The 18,941-nt window shown below is 36.7% G+C and overlaps 1 protein-coding gene across 19 annotated transcripts in view; it reads left to right on the top strand.

Moving 5' to 3' along the window:
- CADPS2 (calcium dependent secretion activator 2) overlaps positions 1-18,941 on the top strand; it is a 496,160-nt gene that overhangs the window by 335,439 nt on the left and 141,780 nt on the right. For 12 of the 19 annotated variants that reach the window (XM_070616446.1, XM_070616444.1, XM_070616437.1 and 9 more), the window contains 4 exons: positions 4,272-4,380; positions 5,456-5,665; positions 14,381-14,517; positions 16,819-17,006. In XM_070616446.1, coding sequence (XP_070472547.1) covers positions 4,272-4,380; positions 5,456-5,665; positions 14,381-14,517; positions 16,819-17,006 — 644 coding nt within the window. The remainder of the gene's footprint in view (positions 1-4,271; positions 4,381-5,455; positions 5,666-14,380; positions 14,518-16,818; positions 17,007-18,941) is intronic. The other 7 variants (XM_070616447.1, XM_008514417.2, XM_070616451.1 and 4 more) reach the window with 1 other exon arrangement.

The raw sequence follows: 18,941 nt of genomic DNA, 5'->3' as shown, positions 1-18,941 counted from the left end.
AAAAATACATGATTTTGCTAAGTTACTTATGTGATATTGTGATTTATAATAAGAAATGTATACTTGATTTTCATCCCCATTCTGGCACAGAGCTTCTAAAACCTTTGGAATTTCCTAAGTACAGTCATGCACCACATAATGTTTTGGTCAACGATGGGGCCACGTATATGACAGTGGTCCCATAAGATTAATACTGATGTGGGGTCGGTGAGCCGAGGAGTCGAAAGAAAGATTTCTTAGACTCTCAAGATCTGGCAGTAGTGCTCTTTTATTTAGAGAATAGTGTGGAATAGCATGGGGACAGGACCCATGGGCAGGCAGAGCTCCTGCTGCTGCCCTGAGTTGAGGGTTAGGGCTAATTTTATAAGGCATGGGTACGTGACTTATTTTTACTGGAAAAAAAGAAAAGATGATGTAAAAAGTCATTAAATGATTTCAGTGCAGATGGGGTCTGGTTATTGTGCGGTCATATAACTTTAGATACGAATCTGGCCATATAGATCGGCATGCAGGTGAGGATGCCCCGGGCTTCTCTCCCTGGGGCAGTCCTAATTCATACCATAAAAAAAGTCCACTGGGTCACATAGTTTGGCATGTAGGCCAGGTCACCTTGGGCTTCTCTGGCTGGGGCAGCCTTAATCCACATCATAATACCATGTAGCCTAGATGTGAGGTACGCTATAACATCTAGGTTTGCGCAAGTACACTCTTTGATGTTTGCACAAGGACGAAGTAGCCTAAGGACACATTTCTCAGAAGTATCCACATAATTAGGCAATTCATGACTATAAGGAGAGTGTCTTCTGTTATGTTAATGAGGTGACTTTTAAACCCCACCTAAGGATGGGGGCAGGTTGCCAGGAGAACCAACCTGATTAAAGGTTTGGAACTTTCGGTCCCACCTCCCTGACCTTTGGGGAGGGGAGGGGGCTGGATGTTGAATAAATCACCAATGGCCAATGATTTAATCAATCACATTTATGTAATGAAGTCTCCATAGAAACCCAAAAGAAGGGAATTCAAAGAGCTTCCAAGGTGGTGGACATGTGGAGATTTGGGGAGAGTCGTGTGGTGGGAGAGACCAGAAGCTCCTCGCCCTTTCCCCGTACCTTGCCCATCTAGCTGTTCTTGAGTTATATCCTTTTATAATAAACTAGTGATCTAGTGAGTAAATGAGTTTCTTGAGTTCTGTGAGCCACTCTAGCAAATTAATCAAACCCAAGGAGAGAGGGGTCACAGGAACCTGTGGTCTATAGCCAGTTGGTCAGAAGCAGAGGTGAGAACTTGGACTTGCAGCTGGTCTCTGAAGTACGAGGAGGGGATTGTGGGATCCTCCAATCTGCAGCCAGTTGGTCAGAAACACAAGTAACAGCCTGGACTTGCTACTGGTATCTGAAGTGCGGGGGGGCAGTCTTGTAGGACTGAACCCTTAATCTGTAGAACCTAATCCTGTCTCCTCGTTGCTAGTGTCAAAATTGAATTAAATTGTAGGACACCCAGCTGGTGTCTGGAGCATTGCTTGTTGATGTGGAAACACCACACACACACACACACACACACACAAACACACACACGCTGGAATTGGGTCTAGGAACCTAAAAGAATTTATGTGTAATAAAAGTTATAAAACATGCCTGAAAATAATAAACACAAAATTCAGCATGGTGATTACCTCTGTGGGAAGAGAAAAGGAAATGCGTCTGAGTAGGTATATTATAAGCATCTGTCCAAAAAAAAAACTTAAAGCATATCTGTCTATCTATAAGAAGTTATGATTCAACAAAGCTGGATGGTGGGTATATATCCATGCTAGTATATTGTACTTTTGTTAATGTTTGAAATATTTCAGAATATTTTTAAGATAACACTATGTTAAATTACTTTATGGAAGAATAGTGGTACTTTCGGCTGAGTTATTGTCCATAAGTAAGAGAATGAGTTTCTTTTTAGAATAAGTAATAGAAATGTAATGTTATTCTACTCACTCCCTCCCCCCACCAAAAAAAGTCCCACAATCATACCTTTTGACACAAGGAAACTGAAGCCTTCTTTATATGGGAGCCACTGGGTTTCATCTGTCAGCCTTATGCATAAGAGGTGAAAAAGTAAATTCATTGACAGTCTACAAGATGAGGAAAGAAAAGGGAAATTTAAGAGCAGCAAGAACCACAGGTGTCTTCAGTTATTGGCTTCACTGTTCCCAAACAAGGCTTTATGTTTTTTTCCAAAATGGAAATAGTTGTTCAGTCATGCATCACTCTGAGAAATGCATTAGGTGATTTCGTCATGGTGCAAACATCATAGTGTGTACTGACACAAACCTAGATGGTATAACCTAGTACACACCTAGTCCGTATGTTACTATTATGTGACCACGGTCGTATATGCGGTCCATCATTGACCAAAACATTGTTAAGCAGTGCATGACTGTACTCTTTTTTTCTCATTAAAAAGTAATTTATATTCTTTGAAAAAAACTCAAACACTGAAAAAGTAATTTAAAATAACCTATAATTGCACCACCCAATAATAATCACTATAAATAATTTAGTATATCCTCATATAGAATTTATATATGTATATGTATGTTTGTGTATATGTATGTATAGTGTTGTATGTGTTTGTGTATATGTATGTGTAGTGTTTACCCATAAAAGAACATTTCTTCATTTTTGTTTTTAACCTTCTCTTTATGTTATAATATTTCCTGGAAATAGTTCCATGCCCAGACAAAAAAATCTGTCACATCTCTTTTAATGGCTATATGGCATTATACTGTGTGGTCATGCCATAATGTATTTAACAAACCACTGTTGGTTTTTCAATTTTTTCATGTGTAATGTTGCAGTGAATACCCTGCACGTGTATCTTTGAATATTTGTCCATTTATTTCCCTGGGATAAGTGCTTAGAAATTTTGCTGGATCAAACGGAATACATAGCAAATAGTAAGGCTTTTTCTATCAGTCAGGGTTCTCCAGAGAGGCCAGCAGCCTGGAGTAGGAGTTGATGCTGCAGTCTTGAAGCAGAATTTCCTCTTCTCTGGTTAACCTAAGTGTTTGATCTTAGATATCACTTCATATTGATATTAGTTCTTTGTTGACTATATGTTTTGCATACATCTTCTCTTGGTCTGTGGCTTTGCCTTTTTATTTTCTTCATGGTGTCCTTTAATGAGAATTTTTTAATTTTAACGTAGTGCATGTAATCATTTTTTCTTTCATAATTAGCTCCTTTTTGAGTTCTCTTTAAGTAATCTTTGTCTATTGAAAGGTATTATGTTTCCTTAGTTTCATTTCATGTTTAAACGTGGAAAAGGGATATACTTCACATTAACCAAACTGTTTTCCATGGACTCTTGTGTTGTAGGATATTTTTCAACTTAGATATTTATTAGTCCACCAAACATTCTTTTCTCCTTCTGGGAATGGCACCTCCCCCTCTGTATTTTGGAGGAACTTCTAAGAGCCTGCCTATTGTAGCATTCAGCATTATTTGCCACAGATGTGAGCTCTTGTCCCAACCTGGGGCTAATAATGGTACTTTTGCCCTATGGCCACAGTGATCGGTCCAAATATGGCCTTATGACCCAAGCTGGGACAATCAGGGAGGAGACTGCAGAGCTGTTGGCAACTATATTCTAGCCCCATGAGACTTCAGCACAAGAAAATGAAGCCAGTTCCAAAAGAGAAGCGTAACGGAGAGATGGAGCAGATCTCTTAATGGCTGCCAAGAACTTACTCCACTCTGTCTGGACCTTCTTGTGGGTTTGGTTATGTGGACCAATAAATTCCCAACTTTTATTGAGATCTTTTTTTTTTTTTCACTTTTGTTAAAATCTTGAAATAAGTGTGCTTGAAAATGTGGTTCCATGAATATGTAAGTTTGACAATGCTCCTAACATATCTCACTCATAGAGATTTGTAACATGTGTTAGCGTATTAAAGGCCATAAGAAAACCTGCAGTAAAAGAAGCCTGTTTATCTTTATTTAACCCAGTGATTCCCAAATTTATTTTTAACATGAATGCTTTTTTGTGGCACTTCTATTAATAGCTAATTGAATCATAGCCAACAGATCATTAATTTGCAGGGAAGTCCTAACTGTAAACTGACAAACAAAAGTTGCTTTAGTCTCTGAGCTGGGTTTTGAAAGATGCTAATGTTTAATAACTTATATGCAAATCATATGGGTTTTTTTAATTTGGGCAAAGCGTCTTCTGATAAAAAACAAAATTTAATGCAACCCATCCACAAACTTTTTCTCATGCAGGTTAGCCAGTACACCTTTGCTATGTGCAGTTATAGAGAGAAAAAATCTGAACCACAAGAATTAATGCAGCTTGAAGGATACACCGTGGATTATACAGATCCCCACCCAGGTAATTCTAAGTCCAGTCACTTTCCCTGCCATTCATGTATTTATGAAATTCTCGTAAATATCCTGTGCTTGTTCTACTTTCAAACTGTACTCAATGAATAGGGTGCATATTTCACTTATATACCTGGACAAGACTGTATGAGATTCAAATCATATCTTTTTGAGAGCTTCTTAGTTTTGGCTATAGCTTGTCATCTCTGTTATCTTGGTACAAGGATGACATATGTGAAAGTTACTGTAATAGAAAAATTATATGAGGTATATCAGCAACGCTTAGGTAAACTTCTTTACTGGAAAGCAAAATGGTACAAGAAATAGATTTGGGGAAAGAAATGGCAAATGAATTATATATTATACTGATTTTCTCCCCAATAACACATTCTTATACTTCTCTCCCTCCCTCCATATTAATACTAGGTATGCTACTAGACACTTAGTATCTAAAATTGGTGAGAGAGTGAATGAATGAATGAATATATGGAGATTAATGAGATTAATAAAGCCTAATTAAGAAATATATAGATATTAATAAATATGGAGATTAAGAAATTAATATATAGAGATTAAAAATAGAAATCTGTGATCACATTCACGAATCGGTCACTTAAAAATGTAAATGCCTTCTCTGCAAAAGAATTTTGCAAAAAATAAAATACCATACAATGTAAGTATCATTTTTGCCTTACCTGTATTTTTTTTTTCTGCTAAATTCATCATGTATTTCTCCTGCCTATAGAATGAGAAATATGCCAACATAAGACTTTCTTCTCTGGCATGAAATTTCAGATTATGCTATGCATTTCTATGGGGTAGGTTTGTATGTCTTGCAGAATGTTACTGTGTCATGGATTGTTCATGTCCCTAAGCTATTTTTAATTTCCAGAGTGTCAGGAAAGTTTAAACCTTTCTTATGATTCCCTACAATTCTTGGATTGTGGATTTGATCCTCCACCAAAAATCGTTTAAAACATTGAGCTGCTAATATCAGATTGATTCTTTTCCATGAGACCATGTAGTGAATGAGATTCAAATCGCCAGTTGTGTAAGTTTCTAACGATGTCTTTCTCCCTCCACAGGCCTTCAGGGTGGTCAGATGTTCTTTAATGCTGTTAAAGAAGGAGACACCGTAATATTTGCCAGCGATGATGAACAGGATAGAATATTATGGGTTCAAGCCATGTACAGGGCCACAGGTCAATCATATAAACCCATTCCTGCAATTCAAACCCAGAAGCTGAATCCTAGAGGAGGAACTCTCCATGCAGATGCTCAGCTTTGTAAGTTTTGTTAAAAAATAATTTGATTATCAATTAATAACCTTAATAAGATAAAATTATCTGTGGCAAATTTGTTCAGTATTATAGTTTACATCATTAACAGATACCTAATTGAATAAAAATAATTCATATTAGTAGTCATAGAATCAGTTATCTAATTTTTCCCACAGATCTGGAGTAAATCGAGCCTGTGGTTTCTGATCATGAATTTGCCAAGCATTGGGTATCTCTGGGAATCTCAAGAGTGTATAAGAAAATTCTCTAGAACCTCTCAAAAGAAAATTTAACTTAATGTGATTTTAACTTGTGTGTCCTATAGAAGTGGGAAAAGTATTGCAAAAACAATTGGCATTGAAAGGATTTCAGAATACTAAAATGATCAACCATCACTTTCTAGAGTTAATAACCCAGAAGGATAATAGGGCTATTTTCTATTATAGATTGATAACAAAAAAAAAGCTTACTTTTTCTAAATACCTTAATATTCATGTCATTTTCCATATGCTAATTTAAATCAAGAACTATATTTTTCATTTTAATTTACAAGTGATTAATAACAAATTATGTAATAATGACAAAAACATTTTCAAACATAGCTTTAATAATCATTCACCCAAATGTTCTAACTTGTTATATTCCTTTGCAAAACTTCTTTAATTTCTCCTGTAATAAATCGGTTTGTCTATAACTTTAAGCTCAAATTGTGGCTTTTCAATAAACGCCTTTTTACTCTCAAGATTCTTCTCCAGGGGAGTAACATCTTGACATGCATTATTCTCTTCTCCTACTTTTCATGCATTAAATAACTACTCTTCTTTTTAAGCACCCTTCAGTGTCATGTCTGGGCATCTTAACAAAGGCACTTTAGGCCAAATAATTAAGGATGGAATATGAGCTCAACTCCACTCACCTTTTTGCTTTAGGGTTTAAAGTATACCCCTTTAAATTTATCACAATCCTCCATGTGATATTATATCACTTCATGAATAGTATATGAACCTTACGATAGTGTACTCCCATTTCGCCCCTCCTGGACTCTACTGTTCTTCTCATATATTTTACTTCCAAATATGTTTTAAATCCCATAATACATTCCTGTTATTGCCTTAAACAGTCAATTACCTTTTAAGGAAATTTAAATAACATGAGAAAATGTTATCCTTACCCATGTAGTTACCATTTCCAGCACTCTTCATTCTCTTAAAGGACTTCCTTTGACTCTTCTTGTACTGCAAGTCTGATGATGATGAATTCTTTCAGCTTTTTTATATATGAAAAATTCTTTATTTTACCTTCATTTGAAGGATATTTTTCTTTCAGTGCTTTAAAGATTTTGCTCCACTTTCTGCTGAGTTGCTTTGTTTTGTTTTTCCTGATGAGAACTGTGCTACATTTTTGTTTGTTCCTCTGTACATAGCGTGTCCTTTTTCCCCTAGCTGCTTTACAGATTTTCTCTTCAGTGCCGGTTTTGAGCAGTTTGCTTATGGTGTGCCTTGGCGTAATTTTCTTCAGGAAAATGTTCTTGAGCTTTATTCTGAGACACAGTTAAGTTACATGGAAAGAATTCATTCCTTTCAGGTTTTGCTCTTAAGTTTTGTTAGGTGGGACCAAACAACGTCTAGTCTGGGATTAATTGTCCCCACTCTGGACCAAGATTGTTCTAAAGGACTCTAAATGATGACCCATGAATTTTGAAGTTTTATATTCTGGCTGTTGGAAACAAGTATTTTCTAGGTTCTGTGTGAGTTTTGGGCACTATCCCCTTTAATCCTTTACAGTGATTCTTTCCCTGGCCTCAAGTAGTTGCCTCACATGCATGAGGTGGTCAGTATTCGACTGAGTACAGAAGTGGGTAGGGCAAGGGAAGAGAACGCTTCCCTGCAAACTCGAGCCATCTTGGCTTTCCTGAGCTGTCAGCTCCATCATCGCAGAGACCACTAGCTCTTCCTGGGTTCTTGTTCCCTGTGCCACAGCTTTGAAAGTTTCTCCTGGCATTAACCTGGGGCAATTGTAAGCTCATCTCATTTGTTTCTCCTCTCTCAAGAAGCATTATCCTATGTTTCCTGATGCCCGATGTTTTGACAACTATTTTTTATATGTATTTTTTTCTGAATTTTCAGTTGTTTCAGGTAGGAGGGTATATCTCTTTTCATTTATGCCATCCTGACCAGAAGCAGAATGATTTTTTTTTTTTTTGTAACTTAAAGCAAGATTTCTCAACCTTGGCACTGTTAACATTCTGGACCAGATAACTCTTTGTTTCAGGGGTTGGAGTGAGGGCTATCCTGTATATTACAGGATGTTTAGCATCATCCTTGGCTTCTACTCACTAGATAGATGCCAGTAGCAACCCCACAACCCATGTCTGACAACCAAAAATATCTCCAGACATTGCCAAATGTTCCAGGAGGCAGGGTTGTAGATGGGGAAGAATTACACCTGTTTGAAAACCACTGAATTACAGTGACTTGAAAATTATTTTTGTGAAAATATCTTCCTCATTCACTTGTGTTCCAGTATTTTTTCTTAACATCCTAAGTGCAAGGAATACCCAAAGAATGTGCTAAGCTCGTGGATGTCCTCCATCTTGCACAGAGTGGCAAGGAAAGTGGTCAGGAACCACTGGCCTAGAACATTAAGGTCATGACTACACGATACAAAATTAATAAAGGGTCTAATAATCACTTGATTCAGATAGCCAGGTAATCTCTTTCTAACAAGCCTTTCTACTGTTAGATACCAATGCATTGTCAAGGCAGTGTTATCAGGCTAATTGTAACTGAATTTTCTAGCCCCTTATTAACTTGCTCTAAAAAAGCTAAATTTGTTCTAAAATGTGAAACTGTTTCCATTGGGTTAGCAGAAGCTTTCTTTTTTCCAGGATTTTAGTAAAGTTTTCTATAGAGCAGACCCTGCTGTTTTATCTTTCTTTATTTAAAAAAGAAAAAAAAGCAAGGAAGAACAATGTGTTCCTACCATATTCAATGAGAATACTGACCGTGATGTCTATCAGAGATGCCACTGGTTTGCTCCAGAAAGTAGATTTGCCCTTAGTATTGTCTTCCCTTCCTTAACTTCCATAGCATTCCCTTTTCTTCTTTCTTGATCATCTCTTGGAAGAACAACTTGTAGTCATTAGTAGAAACTAAGAAAATAACATCATTAAAATGACTAGGTATAGAAATAAATACATTCCTAACCCATTTAAATATGCTTTGTTTTTCATTTCTTTGCTGACCTATAGCTGCTAAGGGTAAGTATTTTCATGATTTTGGTGGTTTTTTGCTTCATTGTATTAAAATGTTTGTAATGTTACGATTTTTGAAGGAATATCATGATCTTGTTTACAATGTCAGTCTCCTACTTTCTAGGCAAATCCAGAATATTTAGGTTAACTTTACCATTTATGAAACAGAAATACCTATTTTTGCCACAGCAGAAAAGTAGAAACAACCTAATCTCTACTATTTATGGGGGCATAATGGCTATGAAGGTGTTCCAAGAGCACGCAAAAAGAGTGCTCACTGTTAAGTGTAAAAATTGCTAAATTATGTCAGTGGTATTATTTTCATTGTGTAAAAAAAAACCCAATTTTAAAAATATACATAGAATTATATCTAAAATGCTCACAGTGGATGACTTTAATTAGACTAGTTGCTACCCATTTCCTCTATTTCCTGAATTTTCTTTGAAGTATCTATTTTACAAGTTAAAAGAAGAAAGCATGTTTTTAAAACTAAGCGTACTGAACATTTAGGGGATATTTAGAACAAAATAATAAGTTTATGAAATCTAACTTAGAAGACCACCTTCTTATCTTTTTTAGGATATAAATAATGTATTTACAGGTTTCTCTGATAAGTGAATCTCTTCTGCTTCCCTATTTCTTTGACTCTCAGAATGTGTAGAAATTCTAGCTGCAAACAATGCACAGCCTTGGGCCTGACTGACAGACATTCTTTGGTTGCACTGTCCTTCTTTGCTGTCTCCAACCAGAATACCATGCAAGCATGTTGTTTTTCATTTTTCTCTCCCTTATGTATGCAACATAATGCAATGTTTATGTTATGTAATACAACACGGTACTAGTTGACTTCGATAATAATGTCAAAAATGAACCAGAAAAGTTACCTTCTTTTTGATTTTAAGCCAAATTTCTTTTAAATCGTTAAATCAGAGTATAAGCTTGTATTTAATTTTATATGCTGCTTTTCCTGATTGATCCAATAAGTTAAATTGCACACTTCATTGGTAAAGTATGTCTTACTTTACATTGAATATATTATTTCAAATAAATGCTGAATACTGGTTTACTTTGCCCATGATTCTAGGTCCGTATGTGTTGATTAAAATTGTCATCATGTGACAATATTACGTATGTGTTATTTGCCGCAGAAAGCTAGATGTGTACATCCATACATCAGTTTTTGATCAATTTAACAAAATCAGGCTAAGAAATTGAGTCAATAATAGAGGTGTGAACAAACTTCTAATTAATATATCTTATCAACTGTTTCTCTTTGGTCTTCAGCATAAAACATGCATACATAAAATATGAACATACCACCCAGGATGATCTACGTAAAATCTTAACATTAAACTCTTCCTATTAACAGCATGTGGGTGCTATAAAAAGAGAGGTGGTACATACTGCTCTGTGCCACTTTTTGTTTGTTGGTTTGGTTTTGAGGAAGATTAGCCCTGAGCTAAGTACCGCCAATCCTCCTCTTTTTGCTGAGGAAGACTGGCCCTGAGCTAACATCCATGCCCATCTTCCTCTACTTTATACGTGGGACACCTGCCACAGCACGGCATGCCAAGGGGTGCCATGTCCGCACCCGGGATCCAAACCGGCGAACCCCGGGCCACCGAGAAGCAGAACATGCGAACTTAACCGCTGCGCCACCAGGCCGGCCGCTGTGCCACTTTTAACTTCCTGTAAATTTTCAAGCTCAGTGAGAGTCTGAGCTAAAAGAAAACTATAGTCAGGTGTGGGTAGCAGTAAATGCAGCTACAGGCAAACATCTAAACATAGGACGATTTTAAACCAAGTTATGATATTTCAAAAGATTCATTTGAGGCTTAGTTCAGCTCAGGGTTTTGCAGGAGAGGGGATGAGCTCTTAGCTAGCAGCACCCTCTTCTTGGTCCTTTTGGTACTTGAGTCCCAGGCCTGGACACCTGAATGGTCTCAGAATGCTAATGAATGGCCTCCTCTTCTCCTTCAGTGACCCCTTGCTCTTTCCCCCAACTCTTTTTCCTCCCCTTCGCCTTTTATATCCCTAATTGCTCACAAAACCAGGAGCAGCAAAAAATGCAGCATCTTTCAAATTAGTTGCAAAGGAAGGAGAAATATTTCAGGTAAATATTTTCCCCATCTCGTGTTTTGAACTCTAACTTAGATGCCTTTCCTGGAATTTGAGTTCTTGAGCACAAAGGGGCTGGCTGTGGTTAGTGCCTACCACATGGCCTCCCCACCGCAGTGGGGCCTACCAGCTTACTGATAGTCTTCCCATTGTTTCCAAGTCAGTGTTGACTGTTTAAATTGATACTGTCAGCCTTCTTATTCTTTTCTCTTGATTTCAACAGCTGTTACCCTAATGAAATTTTTAAATTTTCAGGTTCTATTTGAATAAAGCTTTTAGTACCTTACATGTATAGCAAATAGTAATCTTTCTCAATTTGGGTTTTATTCCATCCACTTTTACCACACCTGGGGACAATACCACCTAAAGATGCTGAAGTGTATATCCAACTGTTACCATAGAAACTCTCCCCATCAGTACCCTCAATTACCATGTCCCACATCTGTAGTTAGTCCATAGGTCACTCATCAGAATTTATGACAGTTTGCAGTACATTGATAATTTTCTTATGTTTTGGAAGACATACTGAACTGAAATTTGTCATTATCAGTGAACATTTGATTAGTGTCGTGAATAATTTTTAAAACTAGTCACCATAATTCTGTGTTAAAATAAACTTTAATTAAAGATAATCCAGTGTAACCCAATTTTAAAGCAAGTCTCCCAGCCTTGGATTTGGCTATGATATTGATTTGAAAGCACGTTTTCCATTTGATCCAGATGATATCTCTGTGTTTCCTTCGAGTTAAATGTAGTTATGTTATCCTCAGAGAAAATTATATGAAAATGTTCTTTTATGAAAATAAGAAACTAGGTATTATTTTAATGGTAGCTGATTGCCTGTTATTTTATTTCATGAGAGAATTTTAAGTCAAGATTTCTCACATAGATCAAAACTGTTGCCTTTTCAATTTATTTTTATTTCTTCATAAATTCATGGAAACTAATGGCATAATGGTACATGGTGAAGTGTATTTGCATAAAATATTTTGAATTGTGGTTGTCACACATAGGAAGAACAGAGTAGAGATGCTTGCTCTTAACAGCTTGTGTTTTGAAGGTGGGATAACCTCAAAGAGTACATTTCGCTTTCATAGAATTATAGCCCCAGAGAGATTGTAGGTTTGGGGGGGTTTTTTAAAATAAAATCTTTAGTGGGTTTACTTACCTGTATGTTTTTCCATTGTCAATGTGGAGTTTTGTGACTTAAATTGCTTACCATGAATATTACAGTATTTTTATCACTAATGGTAATTGTTAGAAAAGTAATTTTCCATTTATGTGTGTGATTCAGAAAGGCTTGTCACATTAGTAAATATATGGTTTAAAGTTATATTTCATGAGGAAGCTGCTTCGTAAAGTAAATTCATTTTTGAAAATGATTTAATTGTAGAAATGAAACCTAGACTCATTTCTTCAGAAACTTGTATATTTTATTTAAATACTGTTAACCCATTGTTTTAAAATAAGAATTTGCTTCTACAAACCTTTATAGTAAAGGACAACTATGGATTTTTTTCTCTGAAATTTATTACATGTCCTTTTCTCAACAGATAAGCCATTAATGGGCGTTATTTTTAACTCCTTGTTATGACCTTCTCTGGTGAAAGAAATAATGAATACAATTCAGCAGATGTTTTATAAAACTGGTAATTTAATTTCATAAGGTGATACTAAAAGATTTTTTTACTCAGATAAATGAAGAAATGAAGATTCTAAGATAAATTCTTTAAGATACAAAATAGTCTTCTGGTTTTATAATTTATGTGCCTTGCATTTTTTAATAGTCTGCTTCCTACTCATTTGATATTATTTCACACTATCATATATTTAACTTTATATTAAAAGACTATCAGACATAAGAATAAAATACAAGAAAATTTAGACTGTCTCATTTCTCAGTTCAGGGAAGGCAGTTTAGTGTTCATCCAATTAATACTCATTTACTGCATGTAACGTCTTTAATCATTCAGTTAAGTAGCTATTAAATGTAGAGGACTACATATGCTACCTTTTCCATGGATGATAACCTCATACCTCTCATCGTCAATGAATGGCCATTCATTGCTTACTTGCTGCGTTCACCATTTCATATCTGTCATTGATGTGAGATATAAATTAGTTTGTTTCTCTTTTTTTTTAAATCTGATTCTGAAGACCCTTCAGCTTGAATTATACAGTTCTTCCATCCACAAATATGGCTGAAAGTTGAACTTGACATGGATCAATATGATCTGGGCTAAATATCTAAATGTGACTGATTATGTTAGCATCATGTCCACAGATCAATATTGAGTTTTATTATAAGCCTGACTCTATAATTGGGTTTAATCAATAAACTTTTGTCTCCTTTCCTTTGCAATTTTAGGGTTGTACCATATAGGTTTTAAAAACTACATTTAGCTTGCATTTAGGACTCTGCTTCTTGTGATGACCAGAAATGAGATCTATCTGTGAATTTTAAGGGACAATGGAGCCTTGGCTCTACCATTGTGAGGAGAGTCCACTTTCATCTTGATAACGGATTACTTGCTCAATACGCACTACATTTCTAACAGAGCTAATGTAGTAACACCCCAGCACTCCTTTTGGGTGGCATGAGGCTTTTTCTCTCTACTCTTAGTAAATAACTCACATTGAAGACTTTGACAAAACATACCATTAATGAAAGCAATCATAAAAGCTTGCCTTTTGATAAACCCGCAGGGTCTACAGGCGTTGAAAGATGCAATCTGTAAAGAACAATGAATTTGGGCCTTTGATTGAAAGTGCCATTTGGGACGTTATGCTTTGTCTGCATATTTGCACAAACGTGATGCTCCCTTTTTCATGTCTCTTAAACTTGAAGCTTGAGAGCATTCATTGCCATTTCTACGTTAAGGTTGGTCCCATTAAAAGCTCCATACAAAAAAAGACTGGAAGTGATCCAGCTGAAGCTTGTGTGTTCATTTCTGCCCTAGTTTGCCATTTGGGAAGCAGGCTTCCAGCCATCATTGTGTTTTTTTATGAACAGACGTGGGTTCTTTTCCAGTCAGTTCCTTCAGTAATATATACTTAAAATGCATCAGCTTTTCTTAAAGTTGGAAAAAATTATTTCTGTGATGGATATTTGAAGTGGCTTTGAATGAAAATAGAATTTCCTCATTCCAAATGATTGGCAGATTTTTCTCTGTCATTTGTATTTAGGCTCCAAAAAAATTGCAAGCTATGTTAATGTACAGAATTCTTGGCATCATATTTTATGTGATAGAAGTCTTCTCTTGTCACAAGGCATGTGTTTTGTGTTCTTAAAAAACTGCGTTTGCTCATTATTGAACCAGAAAAATAAATGGATTATACATGCTTTTCTGAATTTACAGATGCAGACCGTTTTCAAAAACATGGTATGGATGAGTTTATTTCTGCAAATCCTTGCAAGCTTGACCACGCCTTCCTTTTTAGAATACTTCAGAGGCAGACCTTGGATCACAGACTGAATGATTCCTATTCTTGCTTGGTGAGTACAAGTCTGTCTGTCTAGTCCCCTATAGGTTAGAATAAGTGAGAAATACTTGTTATGAAGTGGCATTTTATTCCTGACTCTTTTAATAACTGTAGTTGGAGTTAGGGATAAAGGAGTCCAATCGATTGCTTCCCAATTTGAAAATTATACACTTGAAGACCACTGCTGTGCCACTCAATAGACACGGGAATAGAGTCAAACAGACACTGAACTGTGGTTTATCAGTCTCTCTGGAGAAGCTGAATGAAAATATAAGGGTTTTATGAAGATTAAAAAAACTTCTGTGGTAGGATCTACTGAGACCTGTACAGACATTTTAAGGGTTAGATTCTGCTCACCAAATGTTGATATCTTTCATTTCTCTCTTTTGTTTTTAGAAAGACAACTTAAGTGACAGGGCAAAGAAGCAGTGGGATAAACAATATGACAGGGGCTGTATATAATAGAGGAAAGCTGTAGTTTCATTTAACCCTCGGAGATAATTTGAATTCCTTAAAAAAGGAAAAGGAATTAAATTGAGTCACTAAACTGCTACTTTGTATGTGTTGAAACCAGCCAAAATTTGGGATACGAAGTATAATTTACTTTTAGAAGGAAAGCTTGGCTCCTTAGAATGTGGGCATTAAACTATAGCCTAGGAATCATAGTGCCTTTCCAAGGATTTATATTGTCAGTGGCAGTTCCTCTGGAATTTTTCCAGCCAGAATATGCCTATTTCTGTCAACACTTAGTCTCTTGACTACTGAACATAGTAGATGCATGCAATAAAGTTATATTCTCTTTAAAGTAAGTTTTCAGACAGGGTGTCCCCTCAGCTCATTGCCATTGAGCTGGGAGAGGAAGAAATGAAACAGCTTGTTGCCATGATCACACTGATGCCTCATTAATTCATTTGTAGACTCTTGATTAAGTACTTATCATTCAAAATGTAATTGTATAGTTTAAGCTTGATCCAGCCCAAACTTTACAGTTATGTGGAGAGTAAAACAAAGCATCACAAAACCCTGATATCTTTCCAGGGACAAGCACACACAGAGTGAACATCACTAAAGGATGCTTTCCTCTTGGATTCCACTCAATGGGGCTGGTACCTGAATTTTGGAAAGTCATTTTGTTTATGTGGGCGACTCACTTGTCATATGGAGTCTGAGGAGAACACTGCAGTGTGTCTTCAACTGCACCTAGAGGGTAGTGAACATGGTGTGATTAGAAAGAGTGTTTGCAGGCAGGATGACTGGGTGTAAATCATGGCTCAACAACTGATTTGCAGGGTAGTCTTGAGCAACTCAGTAAACCTCTCTGAACTTCAGCTTATATATTTGCAACATAAAGATCATAATGACTACCGTGCATGATGATTCTAAATATTAAAGATATATTATGTGTGGTATGTCTAGTACACTGCCTGTCCCATCTCCAGAGTAAGTATTCAGGTGTTCTTTTTTCTCCTCTTCCTTCTCTTCTTTACTGTAGTTCATCTTTCTACATTTATCACCATTTTTTCCTTCTCTTGTATGATTATCCTGCCCCTTTTAAAACTGTCTATTCTCCCTTCTTTCTCTTAAATTAATCCATATAAATCCATATAATCCATGGAAACATTTTCTAAACCAGCTCTATCTAACCCTGTCCTCAAATGTTAGCCAAGCAGGCTGCCTTCTGTTTCAGTTGGCATGCACATGCACACACACATACACACCCACACTCACACACCCACATCCACACCCACCACCCCCCAACATCTCATTTCAAGAAAAACAGAAACTTCTACTATAAAACATTAACTTTGTTATATTGGTCCTAGAAAGACAAACAGAACAATATCTCAAGTATTTAAATACCTATATAGTACATGTTTACCACTGCTAGACTTACTGAAATTTTCTGTTCATTTTATAGAATGCTTTTTGTAACCAGGTAATTTCAATTATAGTGTTTGCTGTACCATTCTCTTTTTAATTGGTTCACATAGAGACTGAAGTTTTTTGGAATGCCATTCTTTGTGACTGACAATGTAAATATTGTGAATAAATTTGACTAATTTTGAATGACAATAGAGAGGAACAGGTTGCCCGTGCCTTGCTATGGCAATAAAGACAGAGAGTATTAGGTTGCCAGTGTCCAAATCAGTTCCAAAATCAATGACATTAGCTCTTCTGAAAGTAACATGAAACATACCACTAATAAAAAAATGTCAAAAGACACTTTAATGCAGCTTCTGCTTATAATGCCTAACAGTGCCTACAGAAAAGCAGATCTTAGTACAGCAAAAAATCTTTTCTTTTTCTTTTGCAGGGTTGGTTTAGCCCTGGCCAAGTCTTTGTATTAGATGAGTACTGTGCCCGTTACGGTGTGAGAGGCTGTCACAGGCATCTCTGCTACCTTACAGAACTGATGGAACATTCAGAAAATGGTGCTGTCATTGACCCAACCCTGCTCCATTACAGCTTTGCATTCTGCGCCTCTCATGTGCACGGCAACAGGTATTTTTACTTGCAAACATGCAGTGAAATGTGTAGGGTTGACTTGAGAAGAGAGAAAAATGTCACCTAGTAACAAATTTTAAATAGCAAACACTTCTTGCAAGAGAGAAAAAAAACTCACAAAGGAAAAATGTACATCAATCTGGTGGGCTGCACTTTGTTTCTTTTTGCCATTAAAGCCACTTGAGAGAGAGAGAGAGAGTATCTATGAAATTTGAAGTTGCCTTTTAGTTCTTATGTACCACCTCGTACGAGGGTCTGCACAGCTCATGTGTCATCTGTATTTGTATTGTAATGCGTATGTGTGTCTGGGTAGGGTTTGTTGATAGGTTTGTGTATACCTGATGATCCTTGCTTTTCCACTGTGGAATAAGCCTTCATTGACAAAGCAAGATAAATAATGGGGTTTATGTAGGGTCTCCTCCCAGCCCCTTCCCTAATCTACAGTCTAGGAACAAGTATCTCCTTTTAGCACTCTGAGCCTGTAACATCACCTCTTGCCTTACCAAAAGGGCAAAAACTCACCTAATGCAATGATTACAACTATGTACGTCTGAGCTTGAAATCTCTCCATGTCATTCTCCCTCTCTTCTCTTGATCCTGTTCCAGAGAACATTTGCTAGGGCTCCTCCCATAAATGAGGTACCCCTTATCCCATCCCCTTCTTACCTTGCTGCAATCATTACTCCATCTCTTCCTCTTTATATTTCTTTTCTTCCCACAGACCTGTTTAAGCTTCACAACTAGCCTCACAACATAACAGAGTTGTCAAGGGATTCTGAAGTTAGACCACCTGGGTTCCAATTAATGCTTATTTACTGTGTGAGGTAGGGCAAGCTTCTAATCTACTTGTGTCTCTATCTCTGTGCTTCCTCTTCTATAAGAAGGACACAAAATGGTGTCTCTGTTAAATAAATCATAAATCTTAAATAGTGATAGAGATTAAATTCTATATCAAGCACTTAGAACAGTGCCTGGCATGAGTGTTCAAAAAAATGTTAACTGGTAGTTTATATTGTCTTAAGTGTTGTTATCCTGTCACTCTTCTCCTCATCTTTCCATTGTGTTCCTTATCTTCCTACACAGACTTCTCTCACCAGTCCCCTGTGTGGCTTCCAGCTCCTCATCTGCTATTAGGCTGCTTGAAATGGATTGATTGCCTGATGACCTCATCTCATAGCCCCTCCTCCAGCTTCACTTTCCTTACTCTCATTGAAAAGTTGAGGCTGTGGAATTTCCAAGACCCTGTGCTTCTTAAAACTCAGCGTACCTTCCCTGATGCAGCGCTGTCTCAGCTCTCCTTTTTTTTGACCATCTTTTTGCTAACAGTTCCTGTTCCTCCAGAGCCCAAGTGCAGTATGGTGTTTTTTCTCACATCTATTCTTGAAAAAGTATTCTCCTCTTTCTGAGAATTTTTCTACTTCAGTGAAAAATTCTACTTCAGTGACCTCACTCCTTTCCACACCTTTAACTGTGACCTCTCTTTATACAGATAATCCCAACCCAGTTATTCTCCCAAACTGCAGATCTCTGTCGACAATTAGCAGCTTGAATATTGTGCTGGCTCTTCCAGCTCTCTGTGTATAAAATTAAATCTGTCTTCTCCCCAAACCAGCTCCTGTTCCTGTACCTCTTTTAGCTCCTGATAGGGTGCCTGGCAAAAAGTCACACTCTTGGCACACAGTAAGTCTTCAGTAAATATTTGATGAATAAATGAATGACTTTATTATTTGTGTTATTGTCACTCCCATTAATGGCCCATTCATTTTTCTTTGACCTCCTAGCCCCAATTTGTTGCCATTGTCAATGTTCTGTCTTCATAGTACTGCTCAAATTTCCCTCTTTTTACCGTTTCCATTGCATCTACCCTAAATCTAGCCTTCACTTTTTCTTGCCTGTCTATATTCATCTCTCTTTTGCTGTTTTTCCCTACAG

Source organism: Equus przewalskii, chromosome 4 (assembly GCF_037783145.1).
Source record: "Equus przewalskii isolate Varuska chromosome 4, EquPr2, whole genome shotgun sequence".
NCBI lineage: Eukaryota > Metazoa > Chordata > Mammalia > Perissodactyla > Equidae > Equus > Equus przewalskii.
The sequence above is the reverse complement of the archived record's forward strand: the minus strand, read 5'-3'. Positions and strand labels throughout refer to the sequence as shown.